Source organism: Moschus berezovskii, chromosome 20 (genome assembly GCF_049115385.1).
Source record: "Moschus berezovskii isolate FMDL1 chromosome 20, NW_MosBer_1.0, whole genome shotgun sequence".
Lineage (NCBI taxonomy): Eukaryota > Metazoa > Chordata > Mammalia > Artiodactyla > Moschidae > Moschus > Moschus berezovskii.
This window is the reverse complement of record NC_142479.1, coordinates 58,274,906-58,301,447: the sequence shown is the minus strand read 5'-3', so window position 1 is coordinate 58,301,447 and position 26,542 is coordinate 58,274,906. Positions and strand designations below refer to the sequence as shown.

Here is a 26,542-nt window from a genome sequence, read left to right as displayed (position 1 = left end):
GAGTGGGGTGCCATTGCCTTCTCCGAGATACAAACTACTATACATGAAATAGATAAGCAACTAGGATTTACCATATAGCACAGGGAACTATAAAAAAATACCTTCCATAACCTATAGTGGAAAAATAATCAGAAAAAGTATATATCTGAATCACTTTGCTATACACCTGAAAATAACACAATTCAGTTCAGTTCAGTTCAGTCGCTCAGTCGTGTCCGACTCTCCGCGACCCCATGAATCACAGCACGCCAGGCCTCCCTGTCCATCACCAACTCCCGGAGTACACTCAAACTCATGTCCACAGAGTCGGTGATGCCATCCAGCCATCTCATTCTCCGTCGTCCCCTTCTCCTCCCGCCCCCAACCTTTCCCAGCATCAGAGTCTTTTCCAGTGAGTCAACTCGTCGCATGAGGTGGCCAAAGTATTGCAGTTTCAGCTTTAAATAACACAATATTATACATCAACTGTGAAGAAAGCTGATCGCCAAAGAATTGATGCTTTTGAACTGTGGTGCTGGAGAAGACTCTTGAGAGTCCCTTGGACTGCAAGGAGATCCAACCAGTCCATTCTAGAGGAGATCAATCCTGGGTGTTCATTGGAAGGACTGATGCTAAAACTGAAACTCCAATACTTGGCTACCTCATGCGACGAGCTGACTCACTGGAAAAGACTCTGATGCTGGGAGGGATTGAGGGCGGGAGGAGAAGGGGACGACAGAGAATGAGATGGCTGGATGGCATCACCAATTCGATGGACATGAGTTTGAGTGAACTCCGGGAGTTGGTGTTGGACAGGGAGGCCTGGTGTGCTGTGATTCATGGGGTCGCAAAGAGTCGGACACGACTGAGCGACTGAACTGAACTGACTGATACTTCAATTTTAAAAATATTTCAAAGTCTGTTTATCTTATCTACCAAAAAAAAAACTATAATTTTAATAGTTCCCTGTTCACACACTTTAGCGGGGGAGATAATAGGAAGGAAATTTGAGACCCTCCTGTGTGTGTTAGACAGTCACATACATTAATGCATTTCGTCCTCTTAATGGTTGTTTTTAAACTAAAGAAATACAAGTTCAGTGAGGTTGTGACTTGCCTAAGGACCTAAAGCTAATAGTGCCAGAGATAAAACTGAAATCCAATCTCCCGATTTCCCAATATGTCACAACGCCTCTCCTATCAAGAATAAACATTTCTGCCCTGTTTCTGAGATTTTCCATGATCTGGCCACCTAAATAATCACTTCACTTTCACTTTTCACTTTCATGCATTGGAGAAGGAAATAGCAACCCACTTCTTGCCTGGAGAATCCCAGGGATGGTGGAGCCTGGTGGGCTGCCGTCTATGGGGTCACAAAGAGTCGGACATGACTGAAGTGACTTGGCAGCAGCAGCAGCAGTTAATGTTGAATCTTTTACCAGATTGATCTCATTCTGCTCCCTTTCACTTTCTCCTTTCTTTTCTTCTAATTCTAGCTATCCTTCAAAACCTGGCTTACATCTGAAACTTTTCTCATCTTCAGTTCAGTCCCTCAGTAGTATTCGACTCTTTGTGACCCCATGGACTGCAGCAGGCCAGGCTTCCCTGTTCATCAACTCCTGGAGCTTGCTCAAACTCATGTCCATTGAGTTGGTGATGCCACCCAGCCATCTCATCCTCTGTCCTCCCCTTCTCCTCCAGCCTTCAGTCTTTCTCAGCATCACGGTCTTTTCCAATGAGTCAGTTCTTCGCATCAGGTGGCCAAAGTATTGGAGTTTCACCTTTAGCATCAGTCCTTCCAATGAATATTCAGGACTGATCTCCTTTAAGTCCAAGGGACTCTCAAGAGTCTTCTCCAACAGCACTGTTCAAAAGCATCAATTCTTCGGGGCTCAACTCTCTTTGTGGTCCAACTCTCACATCCATACATGACTACTGGAAAAACCACAGCTTTGACAAGATGGACCTTTGTTGGCAAAGTAATGTTTCTGCTTTTCAATATGCTGTCTAGGTTGGTCACAGCTTTTCTTCCAAGGAGCAAGCATCTTTTAATTTCATGGCTGTGATCACCATCTGCAGTGATTTTGGAGCCCCCCAAAATAAAGTCTAGTTCAGTCGCTCAATCGTGTCCGACTCTTTGCGACCCCATGAATCACAGCACGCCAGGCCTCCCTGTCCATCACCAACTCCCAGAGTTCACTCAAACTCATGTCCATCGAGTCGGTGATGCCGTCCAGCCATCTCATTCTCTGTCGTCCCCTTCTCCTGCCCCCAATTTAATTAATTTCCCTTTCCTCTCTTCTGGATTTTTACATCACTTATAATGGGCATCACATAACATTCTTTGTTACATTACTTTTCCGTTAAACAGACCGTAATCTGAGGACAGGGGTCAAATTGAATCTTTAAATAGTGGCAGTCTTTCCAATTTCCTATTTCCCTTTGAGCCATGAATAAGGGTTCAGGAATGGATAAACGACGTAAACTTAACAGACAGATACCTCTTAATTCATTAAAATCAGCCCCAAACTCTTCAGTTTAAACCTCTGCTTAATCCACCGTGCACCAATTAATCCAGCAAGCTTGAATCAAGATTGAAGCCCGGCCACGTAACGCTACCGGCCGACTCCCGCACGCCACGCCCAGCCTATTGGTTACCGATTGGGCGTGCCCCTGCCTAAAGAGCCGACGGGGCGTGGCGTGCGTGAGTGAGGGCGTGACCGAGAAGAGGAACAGGCGCTTTGGATCACGCTCGGTCGTCTCCGGTACTCCTCGACAACTTCCGGCAACGGTGTTCTCCTCCGTCGATTCACCTCGGGTATTTCCGGTCTCCTTCGGGCCTTTCCGTTTGGCTCCCGCGCGCGTCTCTCCACTTCGGGTTTTTCCGTGTCCCGCTCGGAAGTACTCGGCTCTCGCTCGGCCTCCCCCATCCCCCGGTAACGGTCGCTGGTGAGTTTAAATGAGCCGGGGCTGGCCGGGCCGGAGTCGCTACGGGGGGGCCCTGAGGCACTGCAGAAAGTGGGCCTGAACCTCCAGGATGACGGTGCTGCAGGAACCCGTCCAGGTAATGGTAACCCTCTTCCCTGAGACTTGGCTCGCAGCTTCGGTCGGGAAGCGGCGTATGGCCACTTCGCGGCCTGGTGCGGCCTAGGCCCGGCTGCTTCTCCCGCCTCACCTCACGCCGGCTCCTGCCTGTCTTCTCGTCAGTTCCGAGGCCTTGCGCTCAGCCTCAACTGCGTTCCCACTGGCCCTGCGTTACTTCTTCCCCGGGTGTGAGCGGAGTTCGGCGATAATCCCTCCTTTTCCCTCCGGGCCAATGTCGGGCGAGCCCCTCCTGTCAGCCCAGGGGCTGGGCCCGGGCCTGGCTGAGCGATGAGGGGCCGAAAACTCGCCCCAGGTGCTCTCTTGCCCAAGGATGGTTGGGACGCACGTTTGACCAGCGCCTGTACGATCTTCATAATGGTGGGGCAAGTTTGCGGGGCGAGTGTTGGTTTTGTTTTTGTTTTCTAGGAGAAAGTGGAGGGAGGATAGGATCGGTGTTTTTAATACTAATTTCTGTTTTGGTGACAAACTGTCTAGCCCACGTTGCTTTTTCTCGCTTACTCAGTTTCCCTCCGGACAATGATCTGCGAAGAGAACCCCAAGGCCCAGTCAGAGGAGCAAGCACCTATACAAGGGTTGGGGGTGGAAACGGCACATTGGTTTTTTTCCATGAACTGTGATGGGGATCAGGAGTGTTTTACCGTGCATGTTTATAAGGCGTTCAGGAAATGAAAGACAAATCATGGTTTTTCCATCCATACTACACCAAGGTTTGCTTTGACGCACAGTGCTCTGTTGGCATGGAAGAAACCCTATTGGATTTTAAGGGTGTGATGCAGTGCCAAGTCATTTCCCCCTCCTGCCATCTGAAGAAACTAAATCTTTTGTCCCTTGGTGATGGACCAGGTCTGGGAGACTTTTTACCCTATCATATGATCTTTGACTTGATTAGAAGAGTTGACCTCTATCAACTGCTGTCATTGAGTCATGCACTTTATTTTGAAAGCAAACCGATTTTAGAAATTGCTTCATATTGCTCTTAAAGACCTATGATATCAAATAGTAAAATATTTTAATACATCACTCCTTCCATATTTAATTTTTTTCATCACAGGATGAAATACCAATTTCTCCTTTTTGGCTCTTTCTCTAGCTGTTTACATATAGCAGCTATTAATTTTTTAATTAGTGTAATGTGGGATTCTATCTTCCGTACAGAATTATACAAACAATTCTGTTTGTACATTATACTGGTGCTTTCAAAGCTGTTTCTTTCCATCCAGATTTACTAGTAAAGAGTCCCTTTTTAATGTGTGTTTTGTTTTTTTTTTTGAGACCTAACATGAAATTAGAAGTTGCTATCTATATTTTCTAAAATGGATAAGCAGATTACTCAAGTTGTTTAATTTCTGTTTCGTACTTTTGTTATTTTGTCTTAACAATTAATGATCCATTTGCCTTACAGATATGGCTTTTAAGATGATAAACTAGTTTTATGGGTAGCCTATGCATCTGTGCCAAGTCACTTCAGTTGTGTCTGACTCTCTGCGACCCTGTAGACTGTAGCCTGCCAGGCTCCTCTGTCGAATGGATTCTCCAGGCAAGAATACTGGAGTGGGTTGCCATGCCCTCCTCTAGGGGATCTTCCCAACCCAGGGATCAATCCTGTGTCTCTTACATCTCCTGCATTGACAGGCGGGTTCTTTATCACCAGGGCTACCTAATTTGCATAAAAGCATGGAGAGAAATATGTAGCCAATTCCATGATAAAGATCTTCCTTGTGTGATAAACACATCAAGTTTTCTGTTTTTCATTAAAGTACTCTTCAGTACTCTTGGCAGTAATGCATTTAGATATTTTTAAGGCTCAAGAGTCAAATTTGTCTACTCCCCACACACAACCCACTGGTAACAAGTTTTAGGATATAATTAGGTGAGAATTTTGGTTGTAATTTTTAGTATAAGAAGCCATTCAAGAAGGGATCTAGAGCAGTAGGAGAACAAGCAACTCTGGCTATTTAAACTATAATAAGTGATTGCTTGTATTTGTAAAGGAATGAGAGTAACTTGAAAAGGTGTGTCTTTTTGTGTCTCAGTTTGAAGTGTTATTAGGCATAGAAAAAAGTTGAGAGAAAAGATGAGCAACTGATTTTTTCTTTTTCTTTTTTAAAGCTTTAACATGGAATACCCAGTTTTATATACCATGTAAGCCTAAATATAAGCGCTTCCTCCAAATTATCTCTTGTAAAAAAGTATTACTTTGAGTCTTCAAAATTCTCTCTTACTAAGAGGCAGAAATTCTGTCATTTAATTTTTAAAATAACTATTTGGGGAGGAATAATCGCTAGCCTAAGTGACTTGAATCAGTGCTAATTTGGATGTGTATAAAATCCACCTGATGAAATTGATTTTTAAAAAAATCAATTTTATATAGATTTATCAATTATTCCTGGGGGTAAGACATTCCCCTCAACACAGAAGTGTTGAATGAAGTTGTAAAAAAAAAAAAAAGCCTTGGAAAAATCATCTTAATAAGCAGTATAGTAACTGGTTGCTTTTACACATAATATTGTTTTAGAGATCATTAGATAGTGAAGGTGGAGAAGGCAGTGACTCCCCACTCCAGTACTCTTGCCTGGTAATCCCATGGACAGAGGAACCTAGTAGGCTGCAGTCCACGGGTCTCGAAGAGTCGGACACACCTGAGCGACTTCACTTTCACTTTTCATTTTCATGCACTGGAGAAGGAAATGACAACCCACTCCAGTGCTCTTGCCTGGAGAATCCCAGGGATGGTGGAGCCTGGTGGGCTGCTATCTATGGGGTCGCACAGAGTTGGACATGACTGAAGCGACTTAGCAGCAGCAGATAATGAAGGAATACTTTTGGCTTGGGATAAGAAGTACAGGGACAGCATCTAACACAGATTCAAAGGGTACCATTTTCAAATAACTTAGAATTGAAGATGGTGTATTCAGTAAAATTGTGTTAGGTGATTACCCCTGTTCCAAAAAAAGGCTTTTTAGTAAGTTGTTCTAGTCAATAGAGTAGAAAAAAAGAAATTCCTAAATATATTTTATGATTGTAAAAATGTATATAATACACATATATATGTAGCTAAATTGATAAATCAATAGCATTTGACTATTTGGTCTTCATTCAAACGATGTATTCAGGTTAGCTGAAATACATTTGTTTATGAAATTTTCTTTTAGAAAACAGATTCTTATATTTAGGTACAATACAGTATTTTGAAGACAGTTCTACATAGTACCTGAACTGAGAGGATGTGCTTTGGAGTTGGGAGATAGAGAAGGAAATCATTACAAATACGTGATAATTCCTTTATGGATGAGTGCCCTGATACAGGCTTTGTGCTTATATAGAAAGCATGAGACAAATAATAATTATAAATTGTGATAAGAAGGGTATTATAAGTAGGGTGTTAGGAGAGAGACCTAATAAGAGGGTCCTAACTTCAGTCAGTTGGACCATCAAGGTTCAGAAGCAGCCTCAATGAAATAATCAAATTGGAAAGAATGTTATGCACCTGCTATGTGTCAAGTGCAGATAAAAGACATTCTAAAACCTTCTCTAAAAAGGATGTTAGGAAAGTTCCTTTTGAGCAAATAACATTGTAGCTGAGTTCAAAGTTTGAGGCACAAACAATTTGAAGAGAAGTACAGGCAGAGAAAACAGCATGTGCAAAGTCCCTGAGACATAGTACAACTTAGCATTGGAAGACCTGAAAGAAGACCAATGTGGCTGGAGTTGCATAGTAATGTAAGGCCATTGTAAGGAGTTCATTTTTCATTCTAAGTGTAATGGGGAATCAGTGATGAATTTTCAGCTGGGGGTTGACATAGTATGATATAGGTGTTAAGATCTCTGGCTACTGTATGTGAAAGGTCAGGGAAGAAGGAAGCAAGAATAAATACAGTCTTAAGATGACAGTTCAGTTGCTCAGTCGTATCCAACTCTTTGTGACCCCATGAACTTCAGCACGCCAGGTCTCCCTGTCCACACCAACTCCCGGAGACCACCCAAACTCATGTCAATTGAGTAGGTGATGCCATCCAACCATCTCATCCTCTGTCGTCCTTTTCTCCTCCTGTTCTCAATCTTTCCCAGCATCAGGGTCTTTTCAAATGAGTCAGCTCTTCGGATCAGGTGGCCAAAGTATTGGAGTTTCTGCTTCAACATCAGACCCTCCAATGAAAACCCAAGACTGATCTCCTTTAGGATGGACTGGTTGGATCTCCTTGCAGTCCAAGGGATTCTCAAGAGTCTTCTCCAACACCACAGTTCAAAAGCATCAGTTCTTTGGCACTCTGCTCTCTTTATAGTCCAGCTCTCACATCCACACATGACCACTGGAAAAACCGTAGCCTTGACTAGACGGACCTTGGTTGGCAAAGTAACGTCTCTGCTTTTTAATATGCTGTCTAGGTTGGGCATAACTTTCCTTCCAAGGAGTAAGCGTCTTTTAATTTCATGGCTGCAGTCACCATCTGCAGTGATTTTGGAGCCCAGAAAAATAAAGTCAGTCACTCTTTCCACTGTTTCCCCATGTGTTTGCCATGAAGTGATGGGACCAGATGCCATGATCTTAACTTTCTGAATGTTGAGCTTCAAGCCAGCCTTTTCACTCTCCTCTTTCACTTTCATCAAGAGGCTCTTTAGTTCTTTGCTTTCTGCCATAGTGGTGGTGTCATCTGCATATCTGAGGTTATTGATGTTTCTCCCGGCAATCTTGATTCCAGCTTGTGCTTCCGCCAGCCCAGTTTCTCATGATATACTCTGCACATAATTTAAATAAGCAGGGTGACAATATACAGCCTTGACATACTCCTTTTCCTATTTGGAACCAGTTTGTTGTTTGTTCCATGCCCAGTTCTAACTGTTGCTTCCTGACCTGCATACAGGTTTCTCAAGAGGCAGGTCAGGTGGTCCGGTATTCTCATCTCTTTCACACAGTCAAAGGCTTTAGTATAGTCAGTAAAGCAGAAATAGATGTTTTTCTGGAACTCTCTTGCTTTTTTGATGATCCAGCGCATGTTGGCAATTTGATCTCTGGTTCCTCTGCCTTTTCTAAAACCAGCTTAAACATCTGGAATTTCACAGTTTACATATTGCTGAAGCCTGGTTTGGAGAATTTTGAGCATTACTTTACTAGCGTGTAAGATGAGTGTAACTGTGCGGTAGTTTGAGCATTCTTTGGTATTTCTTCGGGATTGGTAACCTATACTAAAGTGGTAGCAGTGGAATAGGAAAGAGGTAGATAAGTTCAAGAGATATCTTGGAGGTAGAATCAGTGTGTCATGGAAATTGATCATTTGTGAGGGAATCAAGAACAGCTACCTAGATTTCATTTTGGGGGTAATGTTTAATAAATGGAGAATTCTTTGCAGGGAAAACAAATTTGAAGGAGGACCATTAAGAATTATGTTGTGAACAAATTAAGATATTTGTGAAACCAACCAGTAGAAATGTAGATATATAACTTCTCATCTTTTGAGGGGTCCAGTCTTTTGGAGAAGATAAATATGCTTAATGTGAGCAACTGAATAATGTTACAAGTCAGTATGTATGTGTTTGCACAGGTAATAGTAAATTCAGTAAAGAGAGATTCTTGTAGACTGGAAAGATGGGAAAGGTTTCTGGAAGGAGTGGAACTTAAAGCTTTAGAAAGTAAAAAGGGTTTGAATTGGTAGAGGAGAATATACTTGGCACAGAATGGCATGAGCAGAAGCCCAGAGTTGAGAATGGTGCTCAGGAATAAGAAAACAATAAAAATTATAGCCTTGTCTAGAACGGGAATTGAGAACAGAAAAGGTAAGGATTTGCTAGCCAAGTAGAATCAGGTTATAAGGAGACTTAACATCCAGGTTGAGGAATTTAGATTTAATTTGTTGGTAAAATAGCCATTATAGGTTTTTTATCAGAAAAATTATAACGAAAGCACTGCTTGGGAAAAAATTAATATGGTGCTATTTTGAAGGTGGGATACGACAAGATTTAGGGAGACATACAGGCTAGTAAGTTAACACAGTAGTGGACATCCGGGTTTATCAGTCTTGGCACTATTGATGTTTTCAGCAAGCTAATTTTTTGTTGTGGGATTATTGTCCTGTGTTTTGCAGCGTCCTTGCCGTCTACCTGCTATATGCCCACTCCATTTGTGACTATATGCCATGTCCATTTGTGACAAACAAAATGCCCCCTCGACATTACTACATGTCCTTTGTGGGACAAAATTGCCCAGACTGAGAACCATTGATGTAGACCTGAAGTAAATTAGAGTTCAAGAAATTACATTGTAATGTATAGTAGGAAAATTCCAAAGTGATTTTTTTTTTTCTTCATACCTTCTTATGTTGTCCATTTTTTAATGGTCACCTATTTTCTTTTTTGAAAAAAACAAGAATGACACAATCTAGGTGGTCATATTTAAGTCTGAGTTAGTTGTACAATTTACAGAGGTTTGTTTATATTTAAAATAATATTTCATATTTTAAGAAGAGAACAAGGAGAAGGAATTTTGCCATTTAATTTCTATGGTGTTGATTTAATTATCTTTAAAAGTCAGTGTGGCCTAGAACTGACTCAGTTTAATCAGCAAAATTTCTCTCTTAACCTTTTTTGGGGGCTTGGTGATGGTGTTGCTCGGTTTGGCTTCATAACCTTTAGCATCATTTCTTCCATCTGGCTTTAATTTGTAGAACACCTGAAGTAACGCACTGAGTGTTATTCTTTTAGGGGCAGGTTTACCCAGCAGTTAAGCAACAGAAGGGATGAATGGGGTGTTGGGGGGTGGGTAGTCGCTAATCTTAGCCCTGCCTGTCATCAGCTACCAATTTGTCATGCTTTAGAGAATAGTTCATTCCCCACTCCATTCCCCCAAAAGATATACATACTGTCACTCACATGCTTGAGCAGAGTGTAATGGAGCTATATGTGTCAAGTTTCACTTCCGGGATGTGTGGAAGTTTTTATTGGCTGCCTTCACAATCACTTTCTGACCCCCTTAAGAATTGGTGATAAAGGAATGACCTTATTCTGAGCAAAACTTGATTTTAAATCAGAAATGGATAGAACTTTTGAATATGATATTCCACTTCTTTAATTTTAAAAAGAAAGAAACTCAAAAGTTCTAGGACTTTTTGGCCATAGTATTTATGTGCCAGATTTTCCTGGTAAGCAGTAGCGATGATGATGACGGAGCTGGTGAATCAATCATTGGGTCTTTTGTGGATTATGTGTTGCAAAATCAACAATTGTGACATATATGGGAGACATTATATAATAGAAACTATCAATTATATCTGTAGAATTTGTTAATCTTAAGAGCTGGAAAAGGAAAAGGTTTTTAAGTACCTAATGTGTGCCAGTCAATATACTAGAAGCACCATATCATTTCATTTAATCTACACAAGTCCAAAAATAGAGTTCCACTTTTCAGATGGGAAAATTGAGGCTGAGAAAAGTTAAATAATTCCCAAAGTCTCACTGCTGAAGTCCTGGAATACAAGTTTGAACACAGGTCTCCAACATCAACTTGTGGATCTGTTCTTTCTACTCGCGGTGTTCTTTCAGTAGGTTCTTAGGAAATCCCCATATTTTATAAAGGAGTACTTAGGTGGTAATTATTTGTATAAGAAACAGAGTTCTGTGTACCACAGAGTTTCTTTCAAGATTTCCAGAGATCCTTAACTATTGAATGTATAATAATATAGAAAAATTTAAGACTGACGTGTAAGATGCTAGCAACGGGAGGACAGCAAAAAGTCAAAGATCATTTGTTTATTCATTCATCATAAATTAGTTAAGCACCTACTTAAAAAGTATATAACAAATGCTGGGAGTATCCAGTGAGCAAAACCAGATGTCGTCCCTACCTTTCTAGAGTTTATATTATAGAGAGGAAGATATTAACTCATATACTCTCCTAAATATGTGTAAAATTACAACAGTGAGACATACTGCAAAGGAAAGGTACTTGGTGTTATCAGAGTATAGAAGAATGCCTAACCTCATCTGGGTGTCCTATAAAAAACCTTCCCTGGAAAAGAAGGCAGTCCAAAGGATGACCAGAATTAGCATAGATTGAAGGAAAGGAGGGAGTATGCCAGGCAAAATGGACTGTGTATAAAGGACCTGTGGTAGAAGGATAACATGGCAAGTTTGAGAAGCTGAAAGAAGGTCGTTGTGCTAACATGGACAGCATGAGAAAACATGATACAAGATGAACCGAAGAGGTAGGTGCAGACTGTAGCACACAGCCAGTTTGGTGGCTTGCCTTTTATTGCCAAGAACAGTTAGAAGCCACTGAAGGATTTTAAGTAAAGATCAGATCTGACTTGTGAAAAACTCATAGGAAGAGAGAATGAATCATAGGGTAGAAAAGAATTCAGAGGGGCTAAATAAGACCCAAATTAAAGTAATCCAGGGAAAAAATGGTCTGCCTTTAAAAGTAAAAGTTTATTGAGTTTCTTCCTTTCACTATTATTACAGTTTCCTAATTTAAATGAGTATATTTGAAAGATACCTATAGGCATATTTCCAGAACCTTAGGTCATGTGTGGTCTGGTAAAACACCAAAAGGCCAGATTAGTTCTTTAGGGGGTTTAGAATTTAACCAGGCAATGTGCTAAGCTTATTTCAGAGGTAAGTGTTTTTATCCTTATTTTACAGACGATTAAAGCTAAAGCTCAGAGAATTGACTTAGTCGTCTAGATTAATATCAGAGGAATCTTTTTTATCTGCCTTAGATTGAGGTGTGGGGATCATATTAAGCATTCAATAAATAATTGAGTCAAATTAAATTTAAATATCTTTTTAACTGTTGTTTTTTGAATGCCTTTTAACTGTCTTTGCTGTGTTGTACTGTAGAGGAAAAGTAAATTAGATAGCAGTGATTCTGTAGTACGTTTAAAACCTGTTCTTTCTATGTTCACTCCTTGCTAATGCCACATATTTCTGTTCTAAGGCTCAGCTTCCCAACTGTTTGATAAAAAACAAAAGCATGACAACAATGACCAGATACTTGCCTATAGAATAATACCTGACTTATTCATAATTTCTCATTGTCAGTAGAGACCTGAAATTTTAAAATGTTAATTAGTTGTGCAGCCCACCCAAAGAACTTGATTTTCTCAAATTGGTTAAATTTTTATGTTATTTATTTTTTACTGCAATCAGGATCATATAGCAAAGTAAATGATCAATAAATATTTACCAAATGGATGAATACTGTGTTTCAAAAAGTGGTAGGCATATTGACTAAGACGATAAGGAAAACGATCTAAGTAGTATGGAAACATGATCTCAGTTCTGTTCAGTCGTGTCCAACTCTTTGAGATCCCATGGACTGCAGCACACCAGGCCTCCCTGTCTATCACCAACTCCCGGAGCTTGCTCAAACTCATGTCCATTGAGTTGGTGGTACCATCCCACCATTTCATCCTCTGTCTTCCCCTTCTGCCGCCTTCAATCTTTCACAGCATCAGGGTCTTTTCAAATGAGTCAGTTCTTCGCATCAGGTGGCCAAAGTATTAGAGTTTCAGCTTCAGCATTAATCCTTCTAATGAATATTCAGGACTGCTTTCCTTTAGGATGGACTGGTTGGATCTACTTGTAGTCCAAGGGACTCTCAAGAGTCTTCTCCAACACCACAGTTCAAAACCATCAATTCTTCAGCGCTCAGTTTTCTTTATAGTCCAACTCTCACATCCACACATGACCGCTGGAAAAACCATAGCTTTGACTTAGATGGACCTTTGTTGACAAAGTAATGTCTCTGCTTTCTAGTATGCTGTCTAGGTTGGTCATAACTTTTCTTCCAAGGAGCAAGCATCTTAATTTTATGGCTACAGTCACCATCTGCAGCGATTTTGGAGCCCCAAAAAATAAAGTCTGTCACTGTTTCCATTGTTTCCCCATCTGTTTGCCATGAAGTGATGGGACCAGATGCCATGATCTTAGTTTTTTGAATGTTGAGTTTTAAGCCAACTTTTTCGCTGTCCTCTTTCACTTTCATCAAGAGGCTTTTTAGTTCTTCTTTGCTTTCTGCCATAAGGGTGTTGTCATATTCATATCTGAGGTTATTGATATTTCTCCTGGCAATCTTGGTTCCAGCTTGTGCTTCAGCCAGCCCAGCGTTTCTCATGATGTACTCAACATGTAACATGATCTAGGCTACTATTAACCAGAAAAATCTGGTTATCTTTCAGGTATTTTTAGGTCACACCACTAAAATATTATTGCCTCAAAATCTGATGTATTCCAACTGCTCAGTTGGACTGACCCATATCTCCTTACCAGATTCTTGATTCCTTTATAATGGTTTACTTACCTGTATCAAGGAAGAAACCACTAGATGTTACTTTGTATTGTTTTATATTGCCAACAATGTTTTAATCATGTTAGTAAATTTAATTATAGTAGGAATATTTTATATTTTACCTGCATATTGGGTTACTAAAAGTTTGTAGGTCAGTAAGTGGAAATTAGATTCAGAGTTTTAAAACACTTATTCAACAAGCATTTATTGAGCATTCACTATGTTTAAAGACAGTTATCTAGGATAATTAGGGAAATAACTACTTAAGTAGGATAACCAGGGAATTATAGAGAAAAATAGAATCTGACTTTTACCTACAGAAGTTGCAGCCTAGTTAACCAAACAATATATATGACTAAATCTAATAAACAGCTTGATATATTTTTTTTGCAGTAGAGACAGGATTTTCTGGGACCTCATAGGATGGAGTCATTAATATTGCATGGGATAGATCAGTGAAAGGAAGATACCACGTAAGCTGAATTTTGAAGAAGACACATTTCACGAGGTAGAAGTTAAAGGACAGCCCAAACAGTACTTTGAAATTTGAAAGTACAGCTGATGTTTAGGCACTGATGGAGGACTTTTCTGGTTCTAGACCATAGGCAGCTTTGGTGAGAGATGAGCAACAGCTGAAAAGTGATGATTAAGACCCAAAGGGATTTGAATGGCTTACTAAGGAGTTTGTGCTTTATTCTGTAGCTGTTTATTGTGTAAACTCTGTGGGACCATCCAGGAGGAATCATTAGGAAGTTTTGAACAGGGATGAAGACATGAAAATGATAATGGCAGCATCTGAAATTTATTGACTAGTTATTAGCTATATGCAAGGAACCGTTGTGTACTTTATTGGAGTCTTATGTTGTAAATGAAGAAACTGAGACTTAGGAAACATTGTTACCTGCCCAAGACACAGAACTAGTAAGGCATGGAACATGAATTTGAGCTCATGTCCAAACTCAGGATTTCTGGGATAGAATGGATTACATTACAGCCTGTAGGCAGGAAGACCACTTAGGGAACTACAAGTTTAGAGGAAAGAAGATTCAGTTACAGACTGGGACTAGAAAAAAAGGGGATAAGACCCTAGGTACTTTTCTTTAGGTACAGTTCTGTAAATGATGGTTAAATTCACAAACCAAACCATTAAAACCTTTTAAATCCATAATGAACCTAAATTGAATTACCAGTGCAATAGTTATTTCATATATACTTAGCCAACATGTATGACCTTGAATGGGCTTCCAAGATGGCACTAGTGTTAAAGAATATGCCTGCCAATGAAGGAGATGTAAGGGGTGCGGGTTCAGTCCCTGGATCCGGAAGATCCCCTGGAGGAAGGCATGGCACTCCAGGAGTATTCTTTCCTGAAGAATCTCATGGACAGAGGAGCCTGGCAAGCTATGGTCTATAGAATTGCACAGTCAGACATGACTGAAGCAACTTAGAATGCACACAGAGGCAAGCTTTATGAAGTTGATATTATTAAAGCTGGGTCTACAAGGATGTGCAATTTATAAGAGAAGGTAGATGAAGGAGCCCACACTCCCCAGGGAAGTAAAAGGAAATACAAAGACACAGAGGTCTAAAAGTTCATGGAGAATTAAGTGAAAAAATTCAGATGTTAGGAACCATACTGTGAAGAGCTTCATCTAATAGGTTACAGAGTTTACACTGTGGATATTGAGGTTTTATTACTTAAATTAGATGTGTTGATTTGAGTATTATATGCAAGTTTCTGTGCTAAGTTACTGTGAAAATGTATATTTATGTTCTTTTTCCTCTATTTACAGGCTGCTATATGGCAAGCACTAAACCACTATGCTTACAGAGATGCAGTTTTCCTAGCAGAGCGACTGTATGCAGAAGGTTTGTAATCTGTTCCTTTCCAAGAACTATAAAAAAATAAAATACATGGAATTCCATCACTTCTTATGACTGTAACAAGATTCTGGGTATCTTTTTTTTTTTTTTTTGGGGGGCTCTGCCTCAAGGCATGTGGGATCTTAGTTCCCCAACCAGGGATGGAACCACGCCCCCTGTGTTGAAAGCACAGAGTTTTAACCACTGGACCACCAGGAAAGTCCTGTGGGTATTACTCTTGTTTTATCTTTATGATTGACACTAGTTCATAAAAATTTTTTCCCAGTACCTGTGTAGCTTTTTATATGCTACTTTTAGTAACTGTGTAGACTTGCTTTGGGTTTTACTCTATGGTTTACTTAATCATGTTCCAGTCTTTTGGTATTTTTTGGTTATTATTTTAGAGTATATATTCTGTGGTTTAGAGCATGGATTTTGAGCCTTCAGCCTTAGTACAAACCCTAACCCTTATACATACTGTATTACACCTTGGGCAAGCTACTTAACGTTTGAGTATTTTAGATTTCTCTTCTATAAAATAGAGGTAATTATTGTCTCTTGAAATTGAAAAATGAAATAATATATTTAAAGCACTTGGCACGGCCTTCTGGCACTGTAATAAATTCAACATCAGCTGGTATTAGTGGGGGTTTTTGTGTGTCATTGATTATTGTAATCTTCCTAAGATGCTTCCCAGATGGTACTAGTAGTAAAGAACCTGCCTGCCTATGCAGGAGACATAAGAGATGTGGGTCTGATCCCCAGGTCAGGAAGATCCCCTGGAGGAAGAAATGGCAGCCCACTCCAGTACTCTTGCCTGAAGAATCCCATGGACATGGAGCCTGGCAGTCTACAGTCCATGGGTCTCAAAGAGTCAGACACGACTGAAGTGACTTAGCACGTTAGCAGAAATGCTAAGATAATTATGTACAGCTTTGTCATTTTCCTTGTGTTATATACTCTAGGATAGAATTTACAAGTCGAAGTAGGTAGTGGTTGTCATTTAGTCCCTAAGTCGTGTCCAACTCTTTTTGCGACTCCATGGACTATATAGCCTGTTGGGCTCCTCCGTCCCTGGGATTTCCAGGCAAGAATACTAGAGTGGGTTACCATTTCCTTCTCCAGGGGATATGCCTGACCCAGGAATCGAACCAGTGTCTCCTGCATTGGCAAGTGGATTCTTTACCCACTGAGGCAGTAGGAAAGCCCATACAAGTCAAAATGTGTGAGCAGTTCTACAACAAATTACTTTTGCCTGGTTGATAACCCAGCAGAGAGAGTTGTGATAATCATTGTGTCACCGATAGTACAAGACTTCCTTTATAGCCCTATCAGTATCAGATTTTCCATTATAATGTGTTTTTGCTTACTAGAAAATTGTGAAGTATTTTGTCTTCCTTTTTATAATTCTGAAGGATGCTGGTATTTTCTCAAGTGTTACTTTTACATTTATTCCTGTTTCTGTGGACTCTATCTTTGTTTATTGTATATTTGCCCCAGATTGTTTGCTTTTTAATCTTAATTCTGTTGATTTTTATAATCTAATCTTTTGAATTTTATTTAGTAGCTGTATCATTTAAACTTTCTCCTGTTGCTCCTGTAGCTGGAAGAATTGGCATTTTTCTATAACTCAAGAAATACATAGTTCTTGGTAATTTTAAAAGTTTTAAAAAATGTATCATAGTGTTATTTCTTAATTTAGTCAGTGTTATTTATTAAATGCTTTTTCCCCTCCCAGTGGTATTTTATGTGGTTTTGTGTTAAACTTTTTAAAAATGTTCTACTCTATTCCCAGATCCTCTCCTCTCTTTCATTAGTTGATTTTCTATTTTTAACTCAATATCATACTATTTTATTATTAACACTTTACTATATTGTCTTTTAACATCTAATAAGGCCTGTCTCCCATCATTTTTTCCCCCATTGCATACTTCGGTAGGAATACCCTTTTTTTAATTCTTTCATTTTACATGTGTATTTTATTAATGTTTTGGAATTTCACAAATATTTTGATCAGTGCTCTCCTGAAACCATATAAGTCTATGAATTAATTTAGGAAGTATTATTATCTTACTATACTGTAACTATGTTAACTAAAAACAGTGCTGCCTTTTTACTCCAGTGTTTAACTCAATTTTCCCACTTATTGAGTAACCTCCCATTGGATTACTTACCAAAAGTTTTTTTATGATGGTCGGTAAGTTTTATTTTTGTGTGTCTAATGAACTAGTAATGGAACCTTTCTGCTCAGTTATATGATTTTATTCTAGTAAGGTGCTTAGTAACTGAACTGCAGACATACAAAGTAGATATTAGGGGTTTGCTAGACATGGAGAAGGCAATGGCAAGCCACTCCTGTACTCTTGCCTAGAAAATCCCATGGATGGAGGAGCCTGGTAGGCTGCAGTCCGTGGGGTCGCTAAGGGTCGGAGTGACTTCACTTTCACTTTTCACTTTCACACATTGGAGAAGGAAATGGCAACCCACTCCAGTGTTCTTGCCTGGAGAATCCCAGGGATGGGGGAGTCTGGTGGGCTTCCGTCTATGGGGTCACACAGAGTCGGACACGACTGAAGTGACTTAGCAGCAGCAGCAGCAGACATGTTTGCTAGACAGATTGCCCAACTCTGCAAATAAAAGCAAGTTTTATTGTGGATAATCTACTTACATATTTGTTCATTGATACCTAAACAGCCCTCATGTTTTCCTGACTTATACTTTTTCAATTTTTTAATGTTAGGCAGTTTCTAGTTATTATAGTTAGTTTCCAAGAGTTTGCAAATTAGTGGTTTCAAATTTAGATGATCAGATTTTCCCATAGAGTTGAGGCAGGATTCCAGATTAATCCACATAAAACTGTTTAATCCACTTTCTGTTTCTGATACAGTGTTTAACTCTTGGAAAGTTGCTCATTGTTAGTTTCTCTGAATATGAAAGCTAACTACTCTTGACTGTATTTCTTCTGTGAGGTGCAATGGGAGCAGATACTATTCCAGCTCAATAATAATCACAATACCTTCTACTTTTTATGGATTTCTTACTGTGTACTAGGTACTCTGAGTACTTAATACTTATTCTTTATTTAGTCTTCAACAGCTCTATAAAATAGACATTGCTATCACCATTTTAGAAATGAAGAAACTAAGACCATTGTTCATCAGGTTTTTACCTGTCTTAATGATTAATGGGCCAGGTGTAGAAATTGCATTGAGTACAGCGCTTTCCGTAAATTTGGCTTAGCTGAAGCAAACTTAATCAGAGTAAAAGATTCAGCATCTGATTCTCTTCTCTGTCTTAGCCATTATAGTGAGAGCCCAAACTCAAAGAAATATGTGACTGCAAATGGCAGCATTTAAAAAAAATTATTTGCAGTTAAGGTCATCATTGAAGGAAGTTGTCTAAATACTACTAAAAATATGACATATTGCATCATTTTTAGGCCATTACTAGTGGAAAATTTTATAAATATATCTTGTCGCTAGAAATTCAAGTCATATTTCATATGAGGGGACAAAAAGGATATCTGGCCCATATTCTTTTACTGTCATAGTTAAGTTATTACTGATGAAAAAGATGATGCTATTTTTTTTTAATATTCTTTTATTTTTATTTATTTATTCCCATGCTATGCCACTTGCAGGATCTCAGTTCCCTAACCGGGGATTGAACCCTAGACCACAACCTTGGACCACATTCGGGGATTGAAAGCCCAGAATCCTAACCACTAGGCACCAGGGAACTCTTCATGCTATTTTTTTTTTAAATCATTATAATTTTCATTTTCATTATGTGTTAGTGAACTAAGACTCTGATATTCCCAATGATCTTTTTAAATCCAAGACTCAGCTATTTCATTGCATCGATCAGATGTTTCACATAAATATCACATATATCAAACTCAATTCATGCAAAACTGGATTCATAGTGTTCCCACCCTATTCTAAAACACCACTGTCTTTGTAGAAAAGCCTTCTTATTAATTTTCCCTTGTTTACTCTTTCCTGCTGCTTTGATTTCCCCCCTCCCAAATCAGCCCTGTTCTCTTTGCTTTGTAAAACCCTTTACAGATGTATAATAGCTATAAAAATTTATCCCTAAATCTTTACACAGCTTGCAAAGTCCTATATGATCTGGCTGTCTGCTTTCTTCTTATGTATTGCCATTTCCTTTTAAAATTTCTTCCAGCCTTCTTACCTGTGGTGTATTTACACCAATCATGTTTTCAAAGTATTTAAAAATATTATTAACCCCCATTATCTACAAGTATAAAACCAGTTAGTACTGATATTTAGGGTGTGAACAGGCATGAGGAAAATAAAAATTCAGAATAGTATTAAAATTCTGAAGTTGTGTTATATACATGAAGTATTCAGCAACAGAAATGACTGAAAAGGGTGGAATGAATCTTGCATCATATGTAAAGTATAGCACCCAGGCATTTGAAATCAGTCAGCAAAAAAGTGATAAGATGGAGTCCCTTGAGTTTGTGGCTGAACATTATGTATGTATACCCCATGTAAATATCAGATGACTAGTCAGGTATTGTAAATTTAGGAGGTGGTCAATAATAATAATAATTTAATAATAGCACATACAACTCTTACTATATATCGGGCACTGTCCAAAGTTCTTACATATTAACTCATTTAATTCTAACAGCACTAAATACTTAGAGGTAGGTATCACTGTGTCCTTATTTTACAGATGAAAAAAACTGAGGATCGGAAAAGTTAACTTGCCCTGAGTTACATAGCTAATAAGTGATAGTATGGAAATCCAAACTAAAGAAGCAGTTTGGCTCTAGTGTCATTACTGTAATCCATGTGCTGTACTGTCTGTAGGTGATGTGAGAACTTAAAAGATAATCAAGATGAAATGTGTATCGCAACTCATAAATGATTCCATAGGTGTTACTCTTTGAATACTTAGAACTTAAGTGTTTGTGACAGGGCAGCAAGCACAGTAATCTAACTTCTAAGGAGTTCTCTGTGGTATTTAGAGTTTATCAAGGCTAGATAAAGAGCACTCACCTCAACAAACGTTTAAGTCTTACCATAATCGGTCCATTTTGGAAAACGCTACATATAAATCAACATGAAGAAGAGGTGTCTATCTGGTTTAAAAGCACTGAGAAGCTAATTCATCTTCCCATTTGATGGCAGTGTGTCTGAAGGATGCAAGCTTAAGCTCCTCTTAATTATTTTGAGCTTATATTAAATGATCTACCCTATATTTGAAGCCCAACCTGTTTGTAAGAAGAGGAGTTTCAGTATTGTTCTGTAACTCATTTTTTCCACCTAACAGTGCATTCTGAAAAAATTCAGGGTTTTTTTGAACAACTGTGTTTAGTCATATGGATGTGCCTTGATTTAACTCATACATGATTGATTTATCAGTATTAAGAGTGACTTTGTGGAATCAGTATTTACTTTATTCCTGATTATAGAATACAGTCACCTCAGGACTACCCATGGGTTCTGCATCTGCAGATGCAACCAACTGCAGATGCAGAGCTCAGTTCCAGAGGGTCAGCTGTGTATTATGGACCATATAATTCCCAATCACATATTTTGATTAAAGCTCTTAATAAAGGATGACAAATAAATGTCATTCAGACATTTATAGCTATTTCCGGATCCTGTTATTTTGATCTCTGCACACTTATACTAGCAAAGCCATGATCAGCATACAGTTTTTCTGAATTTTGCACTTGAGGCAGCCACTGTCCATCATTTGAAGTTACTGTTCCAGATGAAATCTATTTGTCAGTATTCTGTCCTTTTTAGATTTATTATAGCAACTCACTACTGGTTCACTAGCTATGTTTGGACTGTCAGTTTATTTATGGGAAGCTTCAAAAAGCCACCCCTTTCAGTCCATATATTTCATGATCCTTCCAGTTGTTCTCAATTTACTTCACTATCTTATAGTTTCATTAAGCTTAAGGTTTGATTAAACCTCCAATCCATAATCTCACTTAAACATAGTTTTTAAGTCATCATATTTCAAAAAAGTAATTGCACTATGACACTAAAATCATACAAACAATATTTGGTATCTTTATGTTATTATGGAATTTTACCACAGTGAAAAATTAACCTAGATATACTCAGTGTTTGTAAACAAACATTTGATGAAGCATTTTTATGGCTCAAAGTTGAACTAGCTTTGGAGAGCCATTGTTTTTTGGTATAATAATTAGTTTTTAAAAGCTTAATTTATTAGATGACAAGAAACCAGGCCTTTGCAAAATCTAGAAGAAATCACACTTTCTAATTTATGTGAATTAGCACTTGTAGTTCAATGAAATTAACAATTTGTTCCCATTGCAATAGAGGTCCACATTCATTTTTTTACTTCTGAATGATACTACTGTAGATCCTATTAACACATGTACACTAAAATTCTTATCATTTACTACACGACATCTTATTGTACATTGTTTTTTATACTAGAGTTTCATGAAAAATCACAAGATGGACCAGAGAAGTAGAGTTCTGTTGGTTTTTGCTTGTGCAAATATGGCATACAACAACAGGAAAGAAAAAAAAATAACCTTTATAAAAGGAAAATTTCAAGCTACTTTTTTATCCCATATCTTTGAGTTAGCTTTTCACAAAGATGTGGCAAGCTTATCTGTACTTTAAGTTTAGTGATTCACAAAGTTTAGCATGCATCACTTGAAGGGTTTGTTACCACACAGATTGCTGGTCCCCACTCCCAGAATTACTGATTTTAGTGGGTCTGAGCAGTTTCATTTCTCACAAGCTCCAAAGTCATGTTGATGCTGACCAAGTCATAGTGACCACACTTGGGTAATCACAGGCTTAAATGGTTCCTCAGTCTCCTGATATTATTACATAACCCATTTTTAGAAGTACAGAACTTTGGATTTTCCCTCTTTCTATCCTTACCTCTATAGACTCTCATCTGGGGACTTCCCTGGTGGTGAAGACTCTGTGCTTCTACTACAGTTGCCGAGGGTTTGATCCTGGTAGGGGATCTAAGATCCCACGTGTTGTGCACTGTGGCCAAAAAGAAAAAAAAAAAAAAAAATAGACTCTCATCTGAATTGGTTGGGAGGTTGTGAGGATAGAAGTGGGGTGATGGTTAGTTTGGGAGAGAGTAAATAAAGGAGAAGAATGCTACATTTCATTAACTAGGCATTTCCTAATGTTAAAAGGAAAGGGGTTGATAAATAATTCAGCTCTTGCCATTAAAGAGCAGTTGAATTATTGTTACTGGACAAGTGTCAAGTCTGTCAATTGAATGTTTATATAGTGTGGGTATTGACAATTTAGAATTTTTTTTCCTTTATCTTAAATTATCTTAAATATAATCTACTATGTATTTGGTATTAGAAATAAGTGAGTTTTGTTTGTTTTCCAGTCTGATCTTTTTTTTAACGTAGAAATTTTCAGATTGATAATTAGGTTTATAACCCTGAGTTTCCCTCTCATGAAATTTGACTTCTGTCCTTTCAAAGGATCTCAGAAAAATAGTACATAGAAACAAGATGCTTTTCTGATAGTCTATTTAAGGGCAGTTGTGTGCCTGTGTTTTATCTTCTTAAGGATTTACAGAGAATACTACAGTTGTCTTCATTGTATTATTTCCTTTTTTTCTTCTGGAAAGAAGGTAGTGGACTTGGGGAACTAACTTTTGTATCAGGAAAGTATTTCTCAGTTGAAATTTGAATTAATAAATTGTTTTTTGTATTGAATAACATGCCTAATTTTTTTCGTTATTGTTAAACTTATTTACGTATTGCTAGATAAACAATAATTACCATTCAACATACTGAATAACAGCCCATTTTTTTCATGTTTGTTCTTAGTACACTCAGAAGAAGCCTTGTTTTTACTGGCAACCTGTTATTACCGCTCAGGAAAAGCATATAAAGCATATAGACTTTTGAAAGGACACAGTTGTACTACACCGCAGTGTAAATACCTGCTTGCAAAATGTTGTGTTGATCTCAGCAAGTAAGTTTCTAAATCTTTTCTACCTAATTTTGTTCTACTTAACTGTAGAATTCTGGATAAAATTCTTTTGATGGATTAGGCTCTGACTCCCTTTCTCCCCTCTTTGTAGTAGAGTTTTGTTTATTTCAGTAACTTTTGAAATGCTGCTGCCTATTATTTTGTTATGGAGAGATTTTATTGTTATGGTATAAATAGAATTTAAACCTGGAGAAACCTAAGTTGTAACTAATTCCTATGATTTTGTGAAATGATTGTAATAAGCCTGAAAACCTAACTTCCCAGTTCACCTGAGATTAATGCTGCCTTGTGTCTAGACAGTTGTGTAATTAGTTATTTGCCCTTCAAAATCATTCTTTTGGGGAACCATTACTCCTTTTAAGCAAGGGGACAGATTTAGGAGAACACTCCTTTGGCATATGACAGCTCAACCAAGTCAGCTGTCCATATTCTGAATCTGGAGGCAGCTAGAGATTTAGGTAGTTATGTTCTGTCAGACTTTTTTCTGTGCTGTGAAAAATGGAATAGTGGTAAAGGTGACTAAACAGATAACTGTAAAGCCTGTGTATTTAGTTGATAGGTATACAGTCAAAGGATACAAATATACCCCACTTAGTTGATAGGTATACAGTGAAAGGATATAAATAAACCCCATAAAGTCTCCATAGTCTGATAAGTATTTTATTTGTCAAGTGTCTAATTGATGACTTTTAAATTACAGCTAAAATATATATATAAAATTTCTGAGACATTTGCTATTGAATTACTTCTACTCCGAAGATTCTAATGTTGAATTCTTTAAAATATATTTATTTAATTTGCCAGGTTCTTAAGCCAGTTCTTACCTTAGACTTCCTTATCCCATTTATAAATATTTATAGTTTTTTTAAAATCCCACTGATAGTAAAAAAAAAAACTTTAGATATCACATTTTATGTTTAGGATATATAAGCTTACTTGAGAGTTTTCCACATGATGATTTGGAAAAAACTTTAAAACATGAACCATTACAAACTCAAATGCTAAAAATATGTAGTGAAATCAGGCAAATTTTTTTCCCTTTGGGGAATATTTGTAATTTTTATATCAAGAAAACATAATTGATAAAAAGAGATGAAATGCTATTCACATTTCAATTATAAACCTAAAAATAACTGAGGCCATTAAGTATGCAATTTTTAATTAAAATGTTAGTCTTGTTTAACCTGCTTGCAAATTCCTACTTCAAGGAATTATAGAACTAAGAAGGACCACCAAATCTGTTAATGAAGAGCTGTTCATATTTTTCCCCCAGCATAAGTCTTCCATTTCTTTTGATGTGAGTAATGTGTATGTTGCTCAGACTAGATTTGTACATACAGACTAAAGGTAACTATTTCTGTTTTTAAAGGGTAAGACTGAAATTTTAAGATGGTAAATTCCCAATCTCCCAAATGATTCCTAATATATGTTTATTGCTATTCTAAAGGTACCATGAACTTTTTACTGTATCTCCATAGTAAGAGGTACATTGGTAATGAAGAATATCTTTACACACTGTGCATTTTGTATTGACTTTTTAAAAATCTGTGAATGTGTGTTTTAAAGGCTTGCAGAAGGGGAACAGATCTTATCTGGTGGAGTGTTTAATAAGCAGAAAAGCCATGATGATATTGTTACTGAGTTTGGTGATTCAGCTTGCTTTACTCTTTCATTGTTGGGACATGTATATTGGTAAGTAAGAATGATTCAAATTACCAGAAAATTGTTTCCAGTACTAGAATGAACTACTGCTCAGTGATAAAGAGGAACAAACTATTGATAAACATGATAATTTGGATGGATTTCAAGAGCATTATGGCGAGTGAAAAAAGGCCAATTTCAAAAATTTACATATTCTGTGATAGCATTAACAGAAGTTTATTGTTATGACACATTACAGTGATAGAGACAGATCACTGGTTCTCAGACATGAGAGTTGGGGCAAGAGTGCTTGGGCTGTAGAGAGGTAGCTAAAGGAGTTTGTTTGGGACTTTGAAACAGTTCTGTATCCTGATTGTAGTGGTAGTTACCCAAATATGTACATGTGATAAAACTTCATAAAAACTATACACAAACAAATAAGTGCATGTAAAAACTGCTGAAATCCAAATTAAATCTGTGGTTTAGTTTACCGTATTATTGTGCTTAGTCCCTCAGTCTTGTCTGACTCTTTGTGACCCCATGGACTACAGCCAGCCAGGCTCCTCTGTCCATGGGGATTCTACAGGCATGATATGGAGTGGGTTGCCTATCCCTTCTCCAGGGGTTCTTCCCAACCCCAGGAATTGAACCGGAGTCTCCTGCATTGCAGATGGATTCTTTACCAGCTGAGCTACCAGGGAAGCCCTTACTGTATTATACTACTATCAATTTCCCAGCTTTGATAATTGTACTATGGTTATGTTGAAAGCTATTATTAAGGGAAGCTGGGTGTAGGGAATTCTGTACTATTTTTTCAACTTCTATGTGAGTCTAAAATTATATCAAAATAAAGTTTACTAAAATAAAGGGAAGGTGTTAAATCACAGAAATGCTGTATATGTGTTACTAGTTATTTAAAAACAAGATCACTTGTTTAAAAGTTTTTGAAGATACATTTGTATCAAGTCCTAACCATAAAGGAGAGTTTTTCCTCTTTTTCAGAGAAATAATTATTTTTATTTATCATAAAGATGAAAAGGTCAGGTATCCAATAGGGTACAACCCTGCTCCAAAAACTGGCTTTTCGTTTCAACCATCAAATGCCTGTTGTGACCAAAGTTACACCCAGTAATCTAGAAACCTCCTTGTTATAGTTTTGAAGCTACAGCTTGTTATCTTTTATCTCCAGTACTTTGATACAGACACTTCATTGGTCTTTTTGTCTACAGCAGCACATGAGACTTGCATCTTTAGGGCTTGACTGATTCTAAGTTTGGTTCTTAGATTAACCTGTTTCTTCCAATGCCATTTAAATAGTTACTTTTAACCCCAATCCTTTGGAAAACTCCTTTCTGAGTTTTAGTTTTAAAAAAAATTGATCTAAAGTTGGGGCATTCCAGGCAGCTTAATTTTATTAAATCTTTTCCTCCTTTTATCTCTCTATTGAGTAATTATAGATGTCTCCCAGATGTGACTACTGTAACTCCACATCTGGCTCCTTCCACAATTAATTTTTTTTAATTGAAGGATAATTGCTTCACAGAATTTTGTTGTTTTCTGTCAAACCTCAACATGAATCCGCCATAGGTATACATATATCCTCTCCCTTTTGAATCTCCCTCCCCATCGCATCCCTCTAGGTTGATACAGAGCCCCTGTTTGAGTTTCCTGAA

General features: G+C 38.0%; 1 protein-coding gene across 8 annotated transcripts in view; it reads left to right on the top strand.

Annotated features, from left to right (window-relative positions):
• The first annotated feature begins 2,852 nt into the window (after window positions 1-2,852).
• The window catches only part of CDC27 (cell division cycle 27), a 50,558-nt gene continuing 26,868 nt past the window's right edge, over window positions 2,853-26,542 (top strand). For 2 of the 8 annotated variants that reach the window (XR_016035547.1, XM_055408137.2), the window contains exons 1-4: window positions 2,853-3,042; window positions 15,156-15,231; window positions 23,063-23,210; window positions 24,795-24,920. Coding sequence is in view for 7 of the 8 variants with exons in the window: in XM_055408137.2 (XP_055264112.1) it covers window positions 3,016-3,042; window positions 15,156-15,231; window positions 23,063-23,210; window positions 24,795-24,920 (377 nt within the window). In the remaining variant the exon portion in view is untranslated. The remainder of the gene's footprint in view (window positions 3,043-15,155; window positions 15,232-23,062; window positions 23,211-24,794; window positions 24,921-26,542) is intronic. The other 6 variants (XM_055408139.2, XM_055408138.2, XM_055408136.2 and 3 more) reach the window with 4 other exon arrangements.